At 37.4% G+C, this 25,769-nt stretch overlaps 1 protein-coding gene across 4 annotated transcripts in view; it reads right to left on the bottom strand.

The window, feature by feature from the left end:
- The window catches only part of SBF2 (SET binding factor 2), a 238,479-nt gene that overhangs the window by 135,953 nt on the left and 76,757 nt on the right, over window positions 1-25,769 (bottom strand). For all 4 annotated transcript variants that reach the window (XM_031613850.2, XM_031613849.2, XM_090140453.1 and 1 more), the window contains exon 3: window positions 2,478-2,615. In XM_031613850.2, coding sequence (XP_031469710.1) covers window positions 2,478-2,615 — 138 coding nt within the window. The remainder of the gene's footprint in view (window positions 1-2,477; window positions 2,616-25,769) is intronic.

Below are 25,769 nucleotides of genomic sequence, written 5' to 3'. Positions count from 1 at the left end.
CCCCACAGACTCCTGCATATAGCTTTTATAATTGCTGTATTAATATCGTATCCTAGGCTATCATGGGTATACCTCACAATCACATGAATATAGTCTCCTTGTTTTTCAGGAAACATTTGTGTACTATCCTGCAGCAAACGTTTAAAGTAATAATGAAGGCAATCGCAGCAGCAAAAGTAGACTTCTCAGGAGCAGTTTGAATAATTGTGTCAAAAAAGATTATTGTATTTGCATGCTCTTCTAGCATTCAAGAGATATGAGCTTGTTTTCACTTTGCAGTACAATTAACCACAGAAACTCCCAAGTGGTTAGTATGAATGTCTTGTGAAGATGATTCTGCCAGGTCAAACAGCAAATCTACTCTAGCTGAATTCAGACCAGTCTTATATAGCTGCAAGATGTACCTGGTGAAGGCTATCACCTTCATCACTCTTGGGAAACTGAATCTTCCATTTGTCTTATTTAACTGTGAAAACTGATGCCCAGATACCAAGTTCACATACAAGGTTTTACAGACTTTTTGTTTAATAAGGTGTGCATCTGAATAGTTAAACAGTATTACTTTCATAGCCCAAGTTTCATAAGCTTATGTTTCATTACAGATTGTACATGTGCTGAATTCTTGTCTAATGACCATGTAATAGGGCACGTTCAATTATTCTCTTTGGGTTTTAGAAAGAAACAGGAAGTTTGGCTATAAACAAAGCAGTCATAGAATAAATTTCACCACAGCAAGTTCATCTGAAAAATATGCATTCTTTGCAACACAGCCAGGAATGGCATTACGAGAACCAACATCCTGCTGCTCTTTTTTTTTTTTTAATATATATTTTTTAATTTATTTTTTCCTTGCCTGTTTGCTGTTGTTTGTTGTTGCTTTTGTAAATTTGTTTTGTTTTGTTTTTATTTTCCTTATTACTACTACTTAAGCAACATAAGAAAGTAACCTTTTAGTTAGTACTGTTAATACATGTTTTGTGATGAGCATTACTTGAAGGATGTGGATAGTGAATCAAAAGCAGCTGCTAGAAACCACAGGATAAATAACAAGTTTGCTAAATTTAGTATATGTTATGAAATACATAGAGTGGAAGAAATCAGCCATTTCAAATTTCTATCAGCTGGGAAGGAATTACTATAGAATGTTTTGCTCTTTAATTATAAAATAAAGGAAAGATGATAAGCATTAGTAGAAACATGTCAATTGATCTATACTAAAATAGATTTATCTGCTTATATTTCTGCTTTTAGCTCCTCCCAGTAACACAAAAAAACCCACATCCATTCAAACAGTAGTGTTAATGAAACAGGAACAGCTATTATTCACTGGCTTCCAGTCGTGCCTAGAAAAAGTCCAATGTTGTTATTGCTACACTGTGTCTATTAAATATTTGACAAGATAAAGTAAGATTTCAAATCCAGTATTAAGCAGACTAAATTTGGATCACTAAAAGCATTTTCTTAAACACTTTTAATCAGATGTTATAGTTCTTCGCTAAAAGAAAAAAACAAGCCCTTTATCTAGTTATCTATATATATCTATTTTTTTAATATACTTAATGCCAAGGGTTTGCTTATTTTTGATTTTTTTGGGAAAGAAAATATTTCAAAACATAACAGCAATGGTCCACAATTACAGACTGAATTAGGATTTCCCTAGGTTCTAGCTACTAAAGATTCCAAGGATTATGTCATAGCATAGATTCTGTGAAGTACTCTACATAAAATGGGAAACAAAATGTCTATTTTTGAAAGACTGAAGTTGCCCAAAGATAATTAAATGCATATTTAAAAATCAAGGCTGCCAAACAGCTGACACCCAAAATCTGACCTACCTAAACTGAAGAATTATTCCAGCAGTTTAAAAATCTGGACATTTACACCCACACAAGTCTTGCCAATAAATGCACTTATAGAAATGTGTATACATTACAGCACACGTGTACATGTTTGCCCTGTGCTAGACTGATAGAGATGGCCAGTAGGGGGAGCAGAAGTTAATAAACATTCATCGTAGAACAAAACAAAATTCCTGCTATGTCATACGCTGAAGTAAATGAGAGGAACATTACGTTGGCTGTCTCATTAACAACAACAAAACAAATGGAGGAAAAAAAGGAAGTAGATATATGATGGAGAAAAAAAAAGCCACATGGAAAAAAACAAGAGGCAATGGATACAAATTGTACCAGGGCAGATTCTGACTGTATCTAAGAAGAATTTTCTTTTACTGTAAGAATACTCAATTATTGGAATAACCTCCCCAAGGACATGGTGGATTCTCCAGCTCTTGAGACTTTTAAAGTTTGGCTAGACAAAGTGTTACCTTGGAACAAAAACACACACTTAAATAAGACAGAACAGGACATCCTTAGCAAGAAGATTAAAATATTTCCTAAAATTGTCCTCTGTTACATTAATCTTGTATTTCTAGACACCTTTTTCTACACTCCTGTGACTTATTGCAAAGGTGTTACCTGTAGATTAATCTCTGCTTCATAGAAAGTTAGGCAGGAACAGTAGTGTCTCTCCGAGTCTATATCAGTCAAAACCACCACAAAGAACGTCGGCTGTTTTCTCTCTTTTGAAAGCTGCCATCCTCCAGGTTGGCAAAACTAATGAAACAAAAACAAATAAAAGAGGCATTTAGTTATGCAATATCTTCTTTTCTTTTCTTTTTTTTTTTAAGAACCATGGAAAACAGTTTTAAGCAATACAACAGAACATCATCTGAAAAAGAAGCTCAGAAAATTTCACTGAAAGCAAATGTATACAGAATTGAAAAACTTTGAGAAAATGGGAAAAATCTAGCAGGACACAGCTAATTAGATTGATAAACATTGAGGGAGATGTTATACACACTGCATATTCTATACACATTAACGAGAGGTCCCTATTCAGTATTTATTATAATCCATACAAGAATTTAAGCAGCAACTTAATCTAAACTAAACAATCATTTAGATAATGATTTAGAATTTGAAGCTAAAATCATTGTCTTGGAATGTCTCTGCTTACATTTTTAATTTTGCTTTGTTTTTAAGGAACCCTAAAACTACAGGTTGCAACCTGCTGTTCCATTACAAACACAGAAGTGCAACTGCAATTAGCTTTGGAAGTATAAAACTGCTGATATACTGTATAAATGTACACATTTTTGTGCACATTTGTACACTAAGAAAAGCTAGTCAGGATAATCATAAAATACAGACATAGAAAGCTGCTTTCAGATTTGATTGATTTCAGATGCAGTGTCACAACTACAGAGTAATCTTTTCCTGTTCAAGTACCAGCTGCATCCAAACCTTTTCTTTTCCCTAAAACAAACCTTCCTGTTTTTAAAACAAAATTGTTCAGCACATAGGATTGGTCTTTTTACTTCCCAGCAATCAAAGGATCATACGTACTTGTTCGTAGTCATAAGGAGATATAAAATCTAAGAATGGCTACATTAGTTAAGACAAGTCCAGAACGCTGTTTCCATCAGGATCTAAGAGCAGCAGCTTAAAAGCAGTACAAGATTGGGTAACTGCCCAGTTACTTCTGTTCTCTTACCAGCAAAGTTTCCAGCAGCCTCCATCTGCTGAGCCTTCTGAGCCACAGGCAACATACTTGTCCTTAACATTTACTGATAGCTACTAAAACTGTCCCTGGCTTTCCTTATTAGTATACCTAGTCAGACTTAATTACTCTGTTTACAACTACTTGCAAAAATATTCAATACTCCAACAATACAATTACTCCAACAAAAGCCTATTTATAGAGCAGTACTTTTCACCTACTTAAGGATTACCTCTATAAACCTCATTGCAAACATCTGAAATTTTCTAAGAGGTCGTATTATAACAGGTATGTAAGCTTTTCCAGCCCTGTAAAAAGTAAGCTCACATTTCATGGCTTTATAAAGTCGGGGACCAAGACAATTTCTTGCCTCAGCGATGCTCCAATCACATCACATGTTCTCAGAACACTTTATTACTGAACTGTTGCAGCAATGAGCAGACTGCATGATGTGTTATACCTATAAGCTTGAGTCTCTTCAGTATTTATCCCTCCAAGCTGACATGAGCTATGGCATTTCAAGTCACCCTCAACATTGACAGGAATTCTGACATCAGAACAGAGGTGCACAAGCACTGTGAGTAAAAAGAGAAACAGAGCACAAAAGTGAAGAGAAATCTATATAGGTTTTTTCTTCTTTCAATAACAGAGTACATCATTGATTAATAACTTGCTCCCAGTGATGGGAGACTGGGCTGAAATATCAAAATCAGTTTGATGAAGAACCTTGAAATGGTCTTTGTGGAATTTCGTATTCATTATTCCTCTTACTGAAGACTTGAAATCACATACATAGAAAATTCACAAGCACATCATTATTAACAAAATCCTAAACTTAGAATTTACAAGGGGTAAAGACAACAAGACATGGTCTGCATTAGGGAAAAAAAATAATCTAGAATTGTTCAAGAATGCAGACAGCAAAGGAATCAGAGAGGTTGAGATTTCGTGTTTCCAGCACTTTCTCTCCATCCCCCCAACTCCCTCCCAGACAGCTGATGAAAACTGAAAGCATAAAATAAGTTGCACACAAACATTTACTACAGATTCATCTTTAGAACCTCTGCAATAAAACTTGGGTATTCTTGGGCAAAAACCAGTTAAAATTCTGTCTCTGATACTCTGATACACAGTTTGTTTTATGATCCTGGGAAAATCTTCCAAACCAAAAGGTTCTCATGTTGTATTCTTCATATTCAGGATAGACAGCTTAACACTTCTGAGTCTTTATTCTTAGAAGTGCTAAGCACTCCCTCCTGCAAATGAGCATAACTGTTCCAAACATCAAAAAGTACTCTGTGAAAAGACATCCTAGTCATTCCAAGCTAAGCATCCAGCATTAACCAATGAGTTTGATAATATTGGCCTTATCTCCCTTTGTTTTTCATCCCACATCAGTTAAAAATAAGAAAATACCACCACTGATCTTGCAGGACTTCCATAAAGATAACGTAATGTGGTAGATGTATACAGACATCGTAATGAAAGGATCATCAAAGTCTGATGATGAAATCATTTGAGTTCTGTATGCATCGTAGAGTTTAGGAGGTGTGTGGTAAAAAGCCTGGAATCTGTATCTCAAAAAGATACAACACCACACAGCCACTGGGTACCCATTTGTTCAACGATGACGAGCCAAAATGCAAAGAATACAGTAAAATCCTAATAATAAAGAAAGTCAGTATTTTCACGGTTAAATGTGAATCATACACACAAAGTAGGCCATGTTAAGGTTGTTCATGCAGCCTTGGCTCCAGCACTTCTCAAGCTCTGCACGCTCACATTTACGGCTGTTGCATTCCTTCAGACCTGCCAAGCCTACCTGTTCTGACAGGAGCTCCGTGATCGCTCCCAAAGGCTCCGCTCGTGCCCTCCTGCCACAAATGCCCACTCCCTGTGCTCTGAGAGGAGCTGAGGGCAGGCGTCATGGCGGATGCAGCTCCACACAGGGAGCAGAGGGGCAGCGCTGAGCTCTGCTCTGTGTGACAGCGACAGGGCCTGACGGGATGGCATGGAGCTGTGTCAGAGGAGGGTCGGGTGGGGATTAAGGAATTCTGTGCCAGAGGGCGGTGGGCATGGAGCAGGCTGCCCAGGGCATGGCACTAAGTGGCCGGAGTTCAAGGAGAGCTGGACAGCGCTCTCAGATACAGGATTCAGGGCAGCCCTGTCTGCTGCCAGGAGACCTGGTGGGACCCTTCCAACTTGGGATATTCTATGATTCTGTTCTAAGGGAATGCAAGACCCAGGATATGCAATTAATCCACTAGGTGTTCAGAACACAAATGACAAACGTGAGGTTGGGATGTGTGGCTTATGCGCAGCCTTTTATTTCAGAACACACGCACAACCTGTCAGCTTTGAACTTCCGAGCATCAGTAAGTCTAATCTTATTGTTTCCAGGCTTTTAAAAATAAAGTGCATTTAAATGATAATTCTTTTTGTTGTGATAAAACGTCATTTGCAGGTCGAGCAGTGTCGTAATTATCAGAAGGGACTGCTGACTTGGGGAGGGAGCTCTCAATAGCAACCAATGCTAATAGCTTCTATGGAAGCTCGAATCTGACTCGTGTCAGTGAAAATTCTTTCCAATCTAAAAATGGTCTTGAGTATAAAATATGCTTTCTAGATTTCATTCTTTACTAGTGGACAATTAGTGACTGTTAAGGAAAACATCTTAAGCAAAGTACACGCACTGGCTATACAGAGAATCTGTTTTCAAATAAACTGGAAGAAATTTATAAATATAGAGATTGAGGATAAAGACAACAAGCTCCTCCTTGAAATTAAACAACGAATGAGTCTCAGTTTAGTTAAAATAAGGTAATAAATATTAGTGTAATACTTGAAATACAAACAGCACTGAGAAGAACTTTCCAAACTAGTATAAACGCAAGCTACTATCCACTATGCTTGCCATCATAGTCTGGCCAGTAGGAAGAGAAAAATGTTTCCTTACCAACCAGATGCTATATACCAAAACAGACAAAAGCACCACTGTGAACATAATTCAAAGATCATGTGCTTCTTCAGTAAACAGGAAAAAAACTCAGAAGTTTAAAAATGAACACACTCCCATATTGTTTCACTTATTTGCCAGAATTCTTGGAACCTGAACACAGCTTCTACCAATGACACTGAAAATTAAAAAAAATCAGACTGTCCAACCCACTGTTTATAGAATTAAGCCTTTAAGGGTGGTGAGTGCTTCAAATCCACTCCAGATCACAAGTGATTGCCTTAAAAATCTGGCAGAAATATTCAGAAGTTGAACTGAAGAATATGAAACAGAGATCTTACGGTCAAGGTGTTGAAATGACATTTTAAGCACTGCCCGAAACCACAGGTGTTCACTGAAGCAAAGCACTGTCTGTCAGTAACTCACACAGAATGCTTTCAAACCAAACAAGAAGTTGGTTATAAAGTGATGTCAAAATAAATTAGTTACGCATATCAGCACCGAATATATTGTATGTAGCTTTCTGAAGTCTGTTGAAAAATTAAAGAAAATTGTCACAATCTCACCCAAGCACTGCAGCACTTAAGATGAGGCTTAGTGTGAAAGTGAATACTTCATACTATTGCTATACTGAACAGTATTTACATAGTATTCTAGTTTCATTACAGAGCAATGTTAGTAATTTGTATACTTATTATGGAATAAGTATATTATTTGACTTTTAAATCGATTGGACAGAAATTATCCATTTGCTGAACTGCAATTTAGAAGCTTGTCATTTATCTCAGAGCTCGCACCCCAAGAATAACCAAACAAAAACTCAAACCAGTGTTCTGGTTGGATCTGTTCAGCTACAGCCAGGAAGACTGCTCAGTCTGCAGTTCACATTGTTCTCTGTATCAGCATTCCAGTCAGCTTTCCATCAGAAATCCATTACTTCTGATGGCACTGCCGAAGTAGAAAGGGGAAAAGCTCATTCAGGAAGTTTACAACACGATACACTTTTTGCAAGTCATCATTTGAAAGCATTTTTTGAAGAGATTGAACGGAATAGAAGATGACATCCATGAAATACCACTACCGACCACTGCACTTCAATAACTAAACATCTTTAAAACACATTCTCACACTGTGTATGTTCTCAAAACATATTTGTGCACTTGTTTCTTCTTAAAAAACAAAAAAAAACCTATCCAAAAGCACATAAGATATAAAAGAATTGAGCTCTATTAACAAGATTTGAATTAAAGATCCCAAAATGACTTTGGGATTTAAAATGTCTGACACAGCCAGCCACCTTCCATTTCAACCCTTCCACAAAATCTTTGATTCTCCCTTGGGTAACTCTGGGCCTGTAGGCTTTATTTACTTCCCAAGCAAACGTGTTTTGTTAGGTCATGCACTATCATCATCTTGTCTACAAGCCTCCCTGAAAATAAGGGACTATGTTCCGGACATTATGTGAAGGAATTTTGTTCCATCTGGACTTGCATGACCTAGCACCAGCTGCTGAGTATTTCACCATTTCACCATTCACTTATGTATGGAATTTTGGCACAGAGAATTTTCTTTTTCAGATGCATACCTCTACTTAAAACAAAACAATTACAATGCCTATCGGCAAAATAAAAAAGCAGTGTTATGAAGCTGTAAATCTGCGGAAATTCTTGAAGCTTGGGGGTTATCTCTAAATGTAAACAGAATACAAAATATACATTAAATTTTATAACATCTTCCAGACTTTCAACATCTTGTATCTACCAAACTGCATATTTATCCTTAGCCTACTCTACAATGAAACTAATGCACTTATAGTATACTCTGAATTTCCAAGTAAAAAGCCCTTTCAAGCTATTGTAAGCCAGCCTTATAGAAAATTCTGGTGGTCAACTGTAAACAATTCAATTCTCTCGTTACAAGAAGAAAAAAAAAAAGTGCTTTCAATCATCAAAGAAATGAAGAGGCCTGGAATGCACTAGAATACAGAGTTGCCCAAGATGAACTTTAACAGTATTCACCTCATGGCACCCTTGAAATGCTGCAATCTGCTTCCAGCATCTCCCACTAAAACTTAGGAAGCTGACTTCAAAGTATTTCATTAATTCCGGACTTTCTAACTTATGACAGCAAAGAGATGAGAGGAGAAGAGAGTGTGAATATGCAATGTCCGCTTGAAATCAAGGAACTTTCCTCATCTCAGGAAAGCAAAAAGACACATTCGGATGCCTGCACGTGCTGACATTGCTGGATGCTAACCCTCTCTTATTCTCTCAAAGCTGAAATTGGTTTAAAAACTTGGGAAGTTCCATTAGAAGCAGCAGGAAGGTTGCTCGTGAATATTGATGACAGAAATGTCCAAGAAGAGCTGAAGGTGAGTAATCCTTCCTCTCCCTCTATGGGAGGTGCTGTTCCCATAGACTGTGGATATTTCTGACCAAGGTGTCTCCTTTTCAGGCAAATTTAAAATACACATCAAAAAGGAAAGATCCTCAGCCACATTATCGGTCTTCCAAAGCCTGAAGTGATCTCTCAATGTCACTAACCTGCACAAGTAGCAGTTGAGGTATTTAATAATTTGAAATCCAGAATGAAACAAGCATCGGCAATCATATGGCTCAAGTTTGCCACAGAGACCCTGTATCAAAAGTCCAGCAAAACAAAGAAAGTCAGCACGCGTGAACATCTCAACTAAAACAGCTAGCTAATTCTCCAAAGTCACATGGATAGAAACGTTTTTTATTGAAATTCAGCAAGGACTAGTTTAACCTCCCCACATACAGGATCACAAACTGATTGAAGGGGGAAAGGATTTTTGGACACATCTGGTCCAACCACTGCACGAGCAGGGAACCTGCCATGCTACTGCTTTGTTTGCATCACCTCATGGCCTGGAACTGAGCACCACTGAAGAGTCTGGCTCCGTCCCCTCTGCACCCTCCCTGCAGCTAATTACAGACACTGATAAGATCCTCCCCTCTGCTCCAAGCTGAACAGCCCCAGGTCTCTCAACCTTCCCTCATATGTGAGATGCACCAGCCTAGTAAATGTATAAGCCTATCTATGAATACACATGGAATAAATTTGTTTCAAGTTCATCACTTTGTTTTTTAAACCTCTTAATACTGTGTGATTTTTAAAGGACCTTTCCTTAGTGAACTGCAATGTTGAAAAAGCCAAACTTGTAAAATGCACTTCTGCAAGGACTGTGTATCTACATTGTTTTCTAAAATAACAAAATGACCTAGAAAATTACATCCACCAGGAAACCAGCTTCCTTTTCTGCCTTCACTTAATGTCCCCACCTCAGAGGCTCATTCAAAAAGATCTGTCAAACAATCTTCTATTTCTGAACAAAACCAACCTGGACTACGGCTATGATGATTTAAGAATAACTTCACTGTACAGTAGTGCCTTGATAGGATTAAGTCTGATATTGTGAATGGAATTTTCTTCTTGCAATGAACTTCTAGCTACTCTGTTCTAATCATGGATAGGTAAAATTAGCATGCTTGTGCAAATAAGGAGAATTTGCACTTTCATTTTTTTTAAACCGCACTTCTTCCTTGTTTTCAGACCAAGGGAGACCCTTGGACCTTTTTTATCCCTCCTCTGAAGAAAAAAAAAAAAAAAGGTTCCCATGTGAGAGACAACCATGGATGGGAATCAGAAACTTTTAGACTTGTAGTGAAGTGTCAATCCAAATCCAAATATGTTAGGCATCTGTAAAAAGTACTTCGTGCAAGAGATTTTTTGGTTTTTTTAGCATACACTTTAAAGTCCATCAAAAAGTTCAAAAGTCATGAATCTGAACTCTCAAGACTTGTAACTGAGGGTAACACATGGCCTTCCTTCAAAATTTCTCATACAGTCAAAATATTTGTCAGTCAGCTAGAATTGCTGCCAGTTATGCTGCCACTCAAAACAATAGTGAGCAAACTGGATGCTAAATAATCAACATAAAAACAGAAAACACAATTTCAATGTAGCAATAAATTCACCTGAGGAATGATTTCAGTAAATTATACTTCAATCCGAAGAATACAGGTCTATAGCAAATGAAATGTTTGGTAATGAGACAACCAAGAAAACACAGTTGGAAAACATCTAATATTTAAAATATTTCTGAAGCAACAATGAAAGAAGAACACTGAAGAAAGAATATCAAAATCCTAGAAATTCATTCTCTGTATTCTCTGTATTTAAGGCTCACGTTATCTATTTCATGCTGAAAATTAAAAAGAAGCATCTCTGTCCTTACTCAACAACCAGTAGTCAGGAGTGGTTTCTAACCTGCACTGGGACACATCTTTATGACAACAATTAACTTGTTTGTTGTGTGGTTTTTTTTTCTTGTTAGTATTAACTACTGTCTATGTAGTTAAGGAGACTGTTGTACCTGAAGAATATAAGCCTAGGAAATTAGCTTTAAATCAGAAACACAAATGAGCTTTTTATAGATATTTACTCTATCGGTCAGGCACAAAAAAAATCTTTGCCTAATGCAGCTTTTCTCTCCCTCTTTCCTCTGCCTTCATCTTTTCTCTCTGCCTTTAAACAGCAGTAGCATTGTGTTGCAACAGTAGCTAAAACCTCTTTCAAATTCTTAATGACTTCCCAAGTGATTTTCTAGATAATGCTATAAACTATCTTTCCAAGGACTTACAGCACGTGTAAGTATAATTAGTGCACTGGTTGACTGTTTTAAAGAAAGTACAGTGAGATAATTAACGTGCATCACTCAACAATTACAACCAACATATAGTTAAGTATTTATATGAACATAAATTTTGACTTGATGTTTTAATGTTTAACTATTCCTCCAGAGCAACTGGTCAACATTCTATCAAACATTACTGCAATACTCTGTGTCTTGCTTATCTTATTTTTACAGCCCACACCTGCACAATCAGATATTTAACCACACCATTAATACCAGCCTTGCTATTATGAATATATTTGAAGATGCATTCTGTTGTTTACTAGCAGTTACAATGAACTGTGAGCAGGCTTGGCTTTACATTCTTGCATTTGTGATCATTCTTTAGAATATGCCCATCAGCAACATTTCAAGAGAAGGTCTATGTATGTAACCAAGTGGTAATATAAAGTATATTAAATACAACATCTATCTGAATTGACAGAGAGCTAGTCATAAGAAGGGCTGTGTCTGATGAAGCAAAATATGCTTACTGATTCGAGAGAGATGCCATCAGTCTCCAAATGACAAAATGAAGAACAGGACATCTTGAAATATGCAAATAAATCAAGAAGTCTGAATTTGGTCCTAATAGAAGTTAGATAAAACATATAGTTAAAAAAAAAAAAAAGGGTAATAATCCTCTAGAAATTGTGTAGGCAAATATATAGTGCCATCTATCTCTATGAATTGTTATAACTGTTCTGGACATCAGACCACAAGCCAAAATTAATCTATACTTTACCCTCCCCTGTTATTTCATTTTCACATCCAAATACTGTTAACCCAGTGTGCATTCAAGATTTTTCACATAGATGAGCCTTACTCCAAGCAGCCTTCTGCCAGCTTCGCTCAGAGAGAACGCATGACACCAACAAAAGAAAGCCAGTCTGCCCACTGAACTCTTACAGGAAGGAATGCAAAGCCCAGAGGAAGGTTTATGGGACAGCTAACATGAGCAAATGGCTTTTTGAAAATCCAGGGGATTTTAAGTAGGCTGGCAGCCAATTATGCAGCATAAGCACCTCTAACCACGTGAGCACTAGAAAGCCCGAAAAGAGAGCACAGCCTAGAACTCAGCACCTTGCCAAACACACACTCACATCAATCACTGCCACTCACTGCCGACCTTAAGGAAGTTACAGAAAAGGAGATGCATAGTTTTGTACATTCTGTTGGTCGTTCCGGGAATTTAACAATACTTCTTACATGCTTCGTGTTACTGCTTCCCATTTGGGGTTACAATCAATTTCCCCTTTTGTGTGTGTGCTTCTACAAAGAAAGAGAAGGGAAAGTATATAAACAGGAAAACATGGCTAAAATCTTACAAAGAAACAACTTTACATGTGAGTGAAAGCCTAGATAGACTAGGACCTGAAATATATTGAAAAGGTTTCCTAGATTGCAAGACGAATGTATCCCGTTAAAACAACAGATTTCTGTGCATTGACTCCTACTGAATTTTACAGTCTCATAGACTTAATGAAGAAAAGTATCAAAAGCCCTTCCTGTTAGTACTCTCCCCAAGATTAAATTAGAATCCATCACCATCTGCAGCAGCATGAAAAGAGCTGAAAAGTTTGGTGCTTTCCATGGAGTCTCAGCTTCCTGTTCAGGAAAACTGAATCAGTCCAAGGCCATGCCCATCCTCTCTTCCCGTGAAACCAAGCACTGCGTTACAGTCAGTGAGCTCGATGGATGCACAGCATTGCAGGTATGCCTCCTGTGAGTACACTAAGAGAAAAACCCATACCAGAGTTGGGCTGGCAAAAGCTCTGGTGTAAAGAATAAGGCTTTGTGCCAATGCAGGTACTGTCACAGGAATTCATGGCATGCCAGCTGTACACAGTCTTGATGAATGAACTGCATTTCCTCTAGGAGGCTGGCACAATTAAGCATTCTCTAAGGAAGATAATAACAGACAATATGATCCTTTGGAGAGAACTGGCACTGAGAAAGCCTGTACTCATAAGCATCTATCTACCTCTCGTGACCACTTTGACTCCCTTTCAGCATTTCTCCTTTGAACTCTTAGACAGACATACTGGATTTGAGTTCTGAGCAATCTCCAGTTGTATGTTTTCCATTTTCCATCACACGATTATTAAAGCTGAGTAAAATAAAACATTCAAAGTTCTATTTAAAATCTTACATCTGTAAAATGGAAGCACTCATGTCAGTTATTGGAAGAAGAAAAATAAATAAAAGCAGGGGAGTATAAAAACCTCTGATAAAATTCAACATTTTTAGACAGACCAGCTCAAGTAACCTTTGTGTAAGTAGAGGGATTTGAGGAGCTCTCTGCCACTTAAACTAATATTCCACAAGCTTTTCAAAAGGAGACCACAGACAGGATTTCTATGCTTTAAAAGGATAACAAAAATGTCAACGGTATAGTTTTGTTTAGTACAACTGTGAACTTAAGAAAGTGTACTATGAAGTGGTATCAGAGACAAAAATCAAACAGACTGAAATCAAACAGAAGAGTGGAAGATGTGGAGGTCGGGGGCTGTCTTGGTCAGAGTGACCATGAAATTGTAGAGTTCTCTGTTCTTGGTGGAGCCAGAAGAGGGAACAGCAAAACTGCTACCTTGGACTGCTGGAAGGTGGACTTTGAATTGTTCAGAAGACTAGTAGGGGGAGTCCCTGGGATTCAGTCTTAGAGCATAAAGGGGTCCAAGATAGCTGTTCACTCTTCAAGAAAGAAGTCTTACAGGCACAGGAGTCCCCCTGAGCCACAAAATGAGCTATCAGGGAAGAAGACTGGCATGGATGAATAGCGAGCTATTCTTGAGGCTCCAGGAGAAAAATAGAATTTACCTCCTGTGGAAGAAGGGACGGGCAACTCAGAAAGAATACAAAGAAGTTGTCAACATGTGCAGAGAGAAAATCAGAAAGGCAGAGGCCCAGCTTGAACTCAAACTGGCCATTGGGGTAAAAAGGAACAAGGAACTCTTTTACAACAGGAAGAGAAGGTCCAAGGAGAATCTCCATTCTTTAATGGATGAATCTGGGAATGCAACCACTGTGGATAAGGAAAAGCCTTTACATCTGTCTTTAAAGTCAGACCAGTTATCCTCAGGGTACTCCAGTCTCTTGCCTGGTAGTCTAGGCTCAGAGCAGACAAAAGCCCCCACAATTCAGGAAGATGCAGTCAGAGACCTACTACTCCAACTGGACTGTCACAAGTCCATGGGGCCGGATGAGATTCACCTGAGAATGCTGAGGGAACTGGCAGAGGTGATGGCTGAGCCGCTCTCCATCATCTATCACAGCTCCTTGTTGACTGGTGAAGTCCAAGAGGATTGGAGGCTTGCCAACAAGACTCCCATCTACAAGAAGGGCTGTAAGGAGGATCCAGGGAATTACAGGACTGTTAGCTTGACCTCAGTGCCAGGGAAGATGATGGAGCAGATTGCCTTGAGTGCTATGTGATGATTAAATTTAAATACATATATGTACACCTACATGTAGATGGCAGAAGAAGATAGTACAGCATATACTACACTGATTAAAAAACTAGCTTCCTGATGATTTGGAAAAGGGAACTATTAGCAGAGACACACCTCAATGAAGCCACATCTATTGAGGTTTTTCAGAGAACAGATCTTAATCTAACATGCAGTATTTTTATAACTGAGTCAAGTCATATGGGAAGTTTACTGCTATAGACCACTAGGTGACTTACTACCCCTGAAGCCATTCAAGAAACATTTAGATGTTATACTGAAGGACATGGTTTAGTGGGAAATATTGGCAGTAGGTGGACGGATGACCTCAGAGGTCTTTTCCAATCCTGGTGATTCTACAAGGCTGTGATTCTAATATTAGGAGGATAAATTATTATTAAACTAATGAGAAGCAAAAGTAAAAAAGAACTCTAAATCTAGGTATTTTAGCAGAATGAAATGGAATAAATAAAATGTATTTATTTATTTATTTATTTTTATTTTCCCCAACTTAAGCCATTTCTTATAGGTTACAACTGGAAGACAGTTGTAGAAGACACCACCTCAAGGAAACATTAGCTAATTCCCAACCCTCCTTTCAGCTAATAAATCCACATCTCTTCTCATGTGTCAAAACTGGGAAGTCACAGAATTGCTAAGAAAATCACATGACAATGTTGTGTAGAGAATGCTGAAGATAGTTTTCCAAATAAATAAAATATGAACTAGGGCAAGAAAACAAGTATCACATTGTGAAGTTTAATAATACAAGGTTACAAAATCTGACAACTCTCAGCTGTGATCTCAAAGATTCTGATTTCAAATCTTAAAGAGATCTCAACTTTTCCAGTTTTTCTTTTTCTTTTTTTTTCCCCACGAGAGAGCCAAGAAACACTTCATAGAGCAGTTAGATGTTTGACAGTATAGAGTTACATGCAGATAAGCTGTTTACTTGTAAGAAGACTCCGGATAAAAGCGTTCCCAGATCCAGCATATTACAAGATCCAGAAGTTATCATCATAACAATTCAAAATAATAAGAAAAATTGGAACAGGTTATTGCAATAAGCTCACCACAGTTGGAGTCTGAGTTCATCGAGTAAAAAATAATAATAATAAAAAAATTAGAAGAATTCTGAAAGATTCTCCTTCATTTCGGTTTTGCAAGACATTATTCAACCCCTGTGTAACGGAGTCCATTTGACCTGGAAATCTGTAATACAAGGGCTCTTCCTCATCTCTTTTCTTTTTAGGGCCCAGATGACCTCACAATACTTGAAGCTCTACAGTGTATGATTATAATCAAATCTCATACTTCAGAGCTTCGACTATTCGTGCATAGAGATTTAGACAGAATTTCCACCTGAGTACTTAATTGGACATCTAAGTTTTTGTGAGAGGGCCAACAGTGGAGATGTAGCTCATCACGGGGCATGCAGGTGCGGCAGAGAATTCTGGCTGACCTGTCTTGCTTCCAAAACTAAATGTCAGGTGCCAAACCAAAAGCTGAGAAGGAATTTTCTACCATTTCAAGTTGACAGGGTTTTCTGTAATTATTCTTTTCCTTTGTGGTGTTTGGCACATCAGGGCAACTGCTTCCCTTAAGCTCAGGAGATGCTCTGGTCTCATCCTCATCTCAAAAACACTATCAGACTCCGGTCAGAGTCAATCAACTGATTTATTACATATAGTCTTTCTGTGAAGCCAGAAAGAATGGCAGAGAAGCCTTAAAAAAGAAACAGATGAACTTTAAAAAGAGTAAAATTTTGTTTTTCATGAACATTATACTCAAAATGTTATATCATTCTATATTGTAAAATTTGATTCTTATAAAGTTCTGAGTAGGACTGGATACAAAGGCTTAAATAATTTTCATGTGAGTGGTAGGGATTGGTAATTCTATCACAGCTTGATAATTTAATAGAAAATGTTTGGTCAGATTCAACACTTTTTAAATATTCTAATGCTTGAAAATGCCAGTGATTGTTAATCAATTAAAATTCCAAGGCAACTGAAATATGTAAGCTGCTTATGTCACTGCTAGGGAAAGAAAAACCAACCAACCAAAGAAAAAACAACAAAAAACCCCACACATTTATGTCCCAGAACACCTTACAGGTGCAGAGAAAATACCCTAAATAAGCACACTTGCATGTTTCAATTGTACACAAGCATCCTTTGCAGCAACAGGCTGCCCAGAAAAGACCTTTGTTCTTTCTTTACCAGTGTGGTAACCCCAGCCTCCTGCATCCAAAGGCACCTACAACGCCCTTGTATTCCATTCAAAATGAACATCACTGGTCATCATCAATTACATATCACCTCATAAAACACAGGCAGTTGAAATAGAAACGATATCTTTTTCATGCAAAACTGCACAAGAGGTGAGAACTACAGGTCGTTATAATAATAAACTTAGTAAAAAGGTGTTGTCAAAGAATGAGTACATAATAGAAGCTGCTACTGAATAGCAGGGATTGATAAATGTAAAATTAAATGTTAACGTACGCTCTCTTATCAAAAAGATTAAAGAAATAACGTGTTTCTTTTTCAAAACTAATCAGATGTTTATATATACTCCTATATATAAAAATAGAAACATTGGTCAACCGTGGGGGGTTCCCTCCTATTGTCCCATAAGTATACAGAGGAAATAGAAATATTTCAAGCCATCTGTAATGTCTTACATTCTTTGAATAAATGAAAGAGCCAAAACACTTAACAGTACGGAATTTTATTCCAAATTATACCCAAGAGGAAGCCATCTGCAGGAAAAATAAAAAGGAAAAAAAAAAAATAGAAATAATAAAAAAAGAAAAACACCACATCACTAGCAACATGCTTGACTTGGACACTTGGACATCACTTGAGCAATACAGCTATCCAAAAGGACAGCATGTTCTTTTAAAAGAATGACTACTTATTCTTTCATGATATAAGCAACATGAAAATCACCTGAAAATTCTGGGGCTTTTTTTAACCCACTATGAATGGATTATACAGTGTCTCAGGAAAATACTGAACTAGTTCTTCTGTTTCTCCCCTCATTTAACATAAAATATCACCATACTGGCAAAACCTCTCTCTAATACGACAGTGAAACTGAAGTTACTCTCAAGCAAGCAAATCATGGCTGCTATGTCCAAGCTTTGAAGGTGACTGAAATACAAAGTCCGACCTGACCTGAGCAGTTCAGCACTGACACCTACAAGCCTATCAACATGTGAAACCCCCCCTTCAGGCAAAAGGAGATGACAGGTAACATTTCCATAAAGAAATAACAACATAGCTTTGCTAAGCACTCACACTAAACCTAAAATTCAATACATTTCAAAGTTTTAAACTGCTGCTGTAAAACCTACGTTGGTAGGACGATGACCATGTCATGTGCCAAAGATCTCAGACATGACGGTCTTGTCTGAACAGCAAGGACTGCAAAGCTGCCTGCACATGTATTAGAGAATTCATCATTCTGTCTCAGGAGTAATGATACAAGAAGAGCAGAAATATCCTGCTCTATGCAACGTTTCCTGATGCATCACTGTTTCCTAGATTCCTAAGTCTTCAAAATATGAAACAGATCATGCTAAAAAAAAGTATGAAAAATATTTGCTGTAAACTCCAAACAAATTATGTGAAATTTTGAAAGTAACTATGCAATACTAGAAAAACATGAGAAAAATAGTATACAGGCTTTGACAATGTGTGGGTTACATTAAAAAAAAAAAAAACTGAAGAAAAAAGCAAGAAAATCCCCTTTCAACAGTTGCATACCAGGAAACATGTGTTGACCCATGACATTTCAAAAGCTAACAACTTTGTTCTAAACCCAGTCTACAACAGCACAAAAGAAACACAATTTTTCAAAGTATTTGGAGATTGAAGCACCCTTGAAAAACAACGCTGAATTTTTCTGCTACTTTTAAGTTTGCAAGTCAATACCATGCAAATTTGCAAACACATTTTCTTAAGAAAAAGTGTAACAGGCAGTAGATAATACTTCAACATAGTTGGCCCAAACAAATAAGTTCATGTTAGGGTGTGGACAAAATTTTTAAACTATGCATAGATTTTATTTGAACCAAAAATAGATATCAATGGACAGAAGCCTGATTTTTCAATAAGCAGCACTCCTACCTCAGACATTTTCTTAATAATATCTATTTTTTTCTTCTCAAAAAAGTGGTCAGGCAGTGGCACAGACTGCCCAGAGAGGTGGTTGAGTCACCGTCCCTGGAAGTGTTCAAGAAAAGTGGAGATGTGGTATTAAAGGGACATGGTTTAGTGGGAAATCTTGGTGGTAGATGGACGGTTGGAGTGGATGACCTTGGAGGTCATTTCTAACCTTGGAGGTTCTATGAGTCTATGATTTTCTTACATACTTTAACCTCAGCAACTTGAGAGCACTGGTTGTGCACAAAGTGCTACATGCAGGCCTACAAATTCCTGTAAGTAGTCATCATCAAATTACTGTATTCTATTTCATAAACTACATTTCACTCTGAACAAAAAAAAGAAAACCTCTCCATACAAAGACAGAACTATGCTCTAATTTCTTTATAATTCAGCTCAAATCATGACTATATGAACGTCAGCCTGGAAGTTAGTTGTCCTAATTTCTTCTTTTGTTAAACTTTGCCAAAGGCTAGGAAATAAATAAATGTAATTTCAAAAAAAAAAAAGAACCAGCTTCTCTTATTAGTACTGCTGTGAAAAAACTCCTGCTGGCAATGCTGGTATGAAAGACTGAAGCTTATATTTTCAGAGATGGTCCAGACTGATATAACAAAGAGCTAAAATATGTGTGTACTGACAGTACCAAGTAGATGACACTAATTATAGCTTTAATTATTTAAAAAAAAGAAGTCAGTATAACCCGGATCCAAACAACATATATTCAAGAATTGTCCTGTGCTCATATATTAAAGTTCCCACTAAGTTCAACAAAGGAAAGTGCGAGGCCATGCACCTGGAGAGGAATTTCTAAAAAGCAAACTACGTAAGTGAATTGAATTATTACTGTCCAGTGATTTTTCTTTAAAGACTTGGTTTAACTTTCTGTTCCCCCTTCAAATCTGGAAATAAATCCATTAGAACAAATACAGATAGGTTCACATGAAAGGCTAGTGAAAATGCTCACAGCCTTATGCATGCAATTACTTCTGTCTACTAAGCTGCCTAAACAGTAAACTCTCTCCTCATAACTAAACTTGTCTATAAACCAAACAATTTGTTTGTATTACTACAGTACAACTCACATATATTAACCATGTTGCCCCATATGTCTGTATTAAAAAAAAACTGGAAATAAAATAAGTGAGTACAAGAGAAAAAGTGACTTAAGCAGTGGATATGGAAAAGGAGAACATACCACAAGAGCTCATTGACTCGTGCTCTTCATTTGCAAACCACAAGTTATACAGTATCTCCAAGTCACAGAAATTGCCATCAAAGGTTCAAACAGAATGACCAAGCTGTCAGACTATATACTGCCAGTAACAGGGCTGACGTCCACATGCCCTCAATTCACCAACTGATTCAGACATTTTATGGTTCAAAACCAGAGCTATAACAACCACAGTAGGGAGAGGGAAAATATCAACAAAAAGATACCATTTATTTCATTATTGTTAAGCCAAGAGACATTAACTATATACCATGATATATCGGCACTTCGGAGTAAGGACTGAATGTATAAACATGTTTACAGACTGAGTGGCAGACCAAAATTTGAATCATTATCCACAAAGTCTATTTCTATTGGGCTTCCCACCAGAATCCAGGAAAATGTAATTTTCTGTCCTAACTGACCACCTACTCTTCCTGTCACCCAGTGACTCGCAGCTTTTTGACCCATTCTTATCTCTAATTCTAAAACTTTGTTTTTTTTTTTTATCTTACAGGTCTTCCCTTATGGCTTCCAAGATACCATTTTCATTTACATACTACTGATGAGTACATGGTTTGAGATCCCACATCCCATGATCTCCCTACTGAAAAACTGAAGTCTACAATTTCATCTGATCTCGCTGAACCATTGCTTTTTTCTTGCTCCCATTACAAAAGGTACTTTGCAGGACCTTTTCTTGGGTTCTCTCTTACACTTTGGTGGCATGGTTTCAAAAACTCTGGACAAAGAATTTAACAACCCAAACTGTAGACCAAGAATTTAACATCTCCTTACATGACCTCTTACAGATGTTTTTCCCCCACGCTACTTTTCTTTAATATTTTTCATATTTCACCAGACACTTAATGGGAACATACTTTTACAGTGCTGGTATTCATTTTCCTTAATAGTTCTACATACAATCAAGTAGGACTTTGGCCTTCTCATCTCTGAGCTATCCTCCTACGAAACATGCAGCAGGTTTTAATTCTAAATCCTCAGTTTACTCAATCAGAATATACTTTAACTTATTATTCTCCCTAACAGCACTGCAAGAAGTCTTAAACTCAAAGCGCTCTTAGTGAGGTAAAAAAAAAAATAAAAAATGCAGTGCTACTTTGCAATTCTTTTCTCATTACTCATCTTACCTTTGAACCTCTGTTTATCACTGTAAACTAACAGCTGCAGCACACAATTTCATTTGGGACTGTACAAAGATCTTTTCCCTAAATCTAAACTTCACAGTGGAAGTGCAGCCATTTGTACAGCTATAGAATTTTATTTCACTGCCATCTGCAGTCTGGCTCCAGCTGACTTTTAACAATGCTCACTTTACCCATGCTTTTGTGGTGGCACACTCATGAAAATTAACATTTTACTTTAGAAACTTGGTGCTTATTTCCCAGCCAAGAGAAAATTTCAAGAGGAATTTTAAAGCTAGACATTGCACTTAATCACAGAAAAGCTGCTAAGGAAACATAAGCAGAATGTCATTGAGAAAACAGTGGATAGCACTCCTACGTCTGCACGGAGATGTAGATTTTGGTTTTATTCTCACTGAAAGCTGCCCATATCAATACTTCCCCAAAGCTACAACAAGAGAGCAATACTGTAGCCATGACCCATCCCCAAGAAAACCATCCACTTTTTTCTCTCCCATTGTGAATTTTTACTTTACCTTGCATATCTCAACTATCCTGCCTTAGACAGTCTCAGAGATGAACAATTCCTACAAATCTTATAAAAATGAAATTGGTGGAAGGCCGAAAGAGACTTTCCGGCCTTGTTCACAAACTATACTCTTTGCTCTTATTCTTTAATGCAAAATCATGGCAACGAGGAGGAAAGTAATTGCTAGATAACATGGTTTTACAGTTTTAGATTATAAGACCGAGGTTCTAAAGGACAACAATTAAAAAAAATTCATGTGCCATCTTAAACTGATGGAACCAAGTGATTAACGCTGACCCCTTCTGTAACCCCATCTTCATGGCAATGGCACAGCAATATCTCACTTGTTGGCCCCCTGCCTGAAGCACTGACCGCACCCTCTAACCGTAATCAGAGTGAGCACAACTTCTGGAACGACATGACGACATTTGAACAATCCAGGCATTCTACTTCTGGGGTGACTGTGTGTTTAGTAAGGTGTATTTCTGTTTAACTAAAAGCACATTTACATTTGTAAAGAACACTTGCTTAATGTTTTGGATGAAATAAACTCAGTATCTTCATTAGTATCTTTAATTTCAGTTGACTTTATACTTTGCTGATTTAGAGGCAACAAATGTAGGTTAACAAAGGATTTCCCCTGCCACTGAGAATGTGGCATAGTCTATCATACACATTCATGGCTACCAGTGCGATGTCAGCAGAGCATATTTTACAGTATGTAAGAGAAAAAACACAGCTCTACTTTCTCCATACCAAGATGGATACATTTCTGCATGATTTTACAAATTCCCAGCTATGATAATGTTTAGTAGTGCTAGTCACTAAATTTCTTTATAGTTAAAACTTAGGTTAATCTTTTTATTTTAGTAATATTTTGGTCCATTTGCTCCCTGATGTCAAAACAAATATTCTACTCTCATTTACTTCTTACCTTTTTGTCTGCAGTGGCTTTAAAATAGCTGCAAAGACAGCTATTTTAGCAGCACATCAAGTTATGCTTGCAGAGAAAAGTAAAAAGCACAGTACAGAGCAACAAAAATAATTCTAATAATTTTTTTTTTTAAAGCAAGAACCACGTCCTGCTTATGCTATACTAAAAGAACAGCAAATAACTATGTTCATTTTCAAAATATTTAAATTAATATAGACAAAGCAGTTGAGAATCTTTTCACTGATTGGTCTTCTTTAGAGTTTCTACTTCACAGAGAACAGAATGTAGAAATTCTATAGCTGAAAAGGAAATCACAGACTTGCACTTACGTGACTTATATTTGCCTTAAATAAAAATACATCCATCTGTAAATGGTAGCTTACAACTCAGTATTTTGCAACATGAGTTACTAGACGGAAAACAAATGCTACAAAAACAAAACTTGGATCATATCCTTGTTTCTACAACACACCACTCTTGCTAACATCTGTACAATAACTACATGAACAAGTGCAAGATGGGTTTAATGATATCCTTCCCATAATTCGATGCCAATATTCTTAATTTTAAAAAAGTAACATCTTTAAGATGTACATAAAAAGAAATGCTGCCTCAATTTTTTCACATTATATACAACACTTTCACTGATCAACTCTACATGTCATCAACTTGTTGTACCACTTAGATGCAGCAAAAGTTATTTTCACTTGCTCTAATGCCTCGCACTATAATCATTTCAGAACCTTCCCCCCCACCCTCAGCCTTCAAATGTTCAAAATACATCTCAGGAGACAATATAATGCTGAGCTGCATACTAAATGTCTTTCAGCACATCAGTAAGTCATCCAAAACTAGAGAATTATTTCAAATCTAATATTTCCACACCAACATGGAAATTGTATCCCAAATGCCAGAAAGCAGAGAATAAACTGGACTAATACTTCCCATTCCTCAAAAGAAATGCTGGGAGTGGGAAATCACTTGATATCCATATAATAAGTGAATACAGTCACTTCTAGGAACCTACTAGAATGATTTTACAGAAATGAGCAAATTCAGAAGGAATATAAAAATGACTTCAACATTCCTTGCTGTACAACAAAATTTTGAATTTTATTAGCAAATTCACAGAATCACAGAAACACCAAGGCTGGAAAAGATCACCCAGTCCAACCACCCACTCATCACCAATAGTCCTCACTAAACCATGTCCCTCAACACAACATCCAAACGTTCCTTGAACACCTCCAGGGTGGGTGACTCCACCACTTCCCCGTGCAGCCCATTCCAGTGCCTGACCACTCTTTCAGAGAAGTAGTATTTCCTAACATCCAGCCTAAATCTCCCCTGGCGCAGCTTGAAGCCATTCCCTCTAGTCCTATCACCAGTTACACGAGAGAAGAGGCCGACCCCCAGCTCACTACAACCTCCCTTCATTATAGAGAGCAATAAGGTCTCCCCTGAGCCTCCTCTTCTCCAGACTGAACAATCCCAGCTCCCTCAGCCGCTCCTCATAAGGCCTGTGCTCCAGACCCCTCACCAGCTTTGTTGCCCTTCTTTGAACACGCTCCAGGGCCTCAATGTCTTTCTTGCAGTGAGGGGCCCAGAACTGTGCACAGTACTCAAGGTGCGGCCTCACCAGAGCTGAGTACAGGGGAACAATCACTTCCCTGTTCCTGCTGGCAGCACCGTTTCTGATACAAGCCAGGATGCCATTGGCCTTCTTGGCCACCTAGGCACACTGCTGGCTCATGTTCAGCCAAGCATCAATCAATACCCTCAGGTCCATTTCCTCTACGCAGTCTTCCAGCCACTCTGCCCCAAGCCTGTAGCGTTGCCTGAGGTAATTTCCCCACCTGTAGCTGGATCATCTTAAATGACCAGAAGGACCTTCAGAAAAGGGAAAAGAGGGGAAAAACAGTGCATATCATCTGTCACAAGAAGCACAATGAGTTGGACAGAAGACATGGCATAACTCACCCTGAGCTTCCTGTCCATAGGTGGGCAGCTCATATGGATTTTAGACATCCACACTGAGAGCACTGAGGCTACACCTCAGATCACCTCTACATACAATTCATGTTATGAACCGAGGACTGCCTACAGATAAGACTAGAAAAAAAAACACATAGATGGCCACATTCGACTGTGACACGACAATGAGTGTTTGAAAAACAAAACAAAAACAGAAATCTTACAGTAATTAAATCTCTACATTTCTTCCTTTTAAAAACACTAGAAACTGGCAGCAAAAGTTTTTCTTGAACTTGGTCTTTAGATTCCTGGTCAACAGATGTTTTGCAACAAGCTGTTGACAATGAATATTCACGTTCCTAGTGAAACCAACATGCTGAAGTTTGAAGAAAACAAAATATTGATTAGCACATTTCAGTACTTCAACTTTAGATTGCAAGTTTTATCTTGTTTAGCCCAAATAAACAACATGTCTTTAAACAATCAATTCAGACCTCAAAGATGACCATATCATCATTTTCTGTGGCAGTCAAATGCATCACAATTATCAAATCAATAATTATTTTAATACTATCTGCATCCCACTTTTACATATATTTAACATACAACCATATATTTATGATGAAATACTTTTATATATATATATTTTTTTTATTTTTATTTTTTAAAGTAACCTTAAAGGCTCAAATGGCTGAAATAATGTAGAGAACTTTTTCTCCATATGTAACATAGCACAAAGGTTCCAAAAATTTTAGGCTACATAAGCAGACAGATGCACAGATAGGAATTTCTGCAAAGCCTTGAACAACAGATATCCCAAATAGGAAGCCCTAAGCCAGGTATTGGTATGAATGCATTTTAACCAAGAAAAAAATATTTCTCAAACAAACATTAAAAAAAGTTTAGTGAAAGATTCCAGTTTCTGAGCTTCCTGGAATACAGGACACTTATAAGAAATACACAAGAATAAAATAGGAAGACAAGCCAAAAATTAGTCAGAACAAATCGACAAAATTGTTGAAAACTCTCAAGTTTTGCAATGCCAGGCATTCAAAGATCCAGTACAATTTACACAAAAACTACATAATTGCAATTTATGAGTTTAAATACAATAGAAAGGATTCATAATGTTTGAAAGAA

The sequence above is a fragment of the Phasianus colchicus genome, chromosome 5, assembly GCF_987193195.1.
Source record: "Phasianus colchicus chromosome 5, bPhaCol1.hap1.1, whole genome shotgun sequence".
NCBI lineage: Eukaryota > Metazoa > Chordata > Aves > Galliformes > Phasianidae > Phasianus > Phasianus colchicus.
The sequence above is the reverse complement of the archived record's forward strand: the minus strand, read 5'-3'. Positions and strand labels throughout refer to the sequence as shown.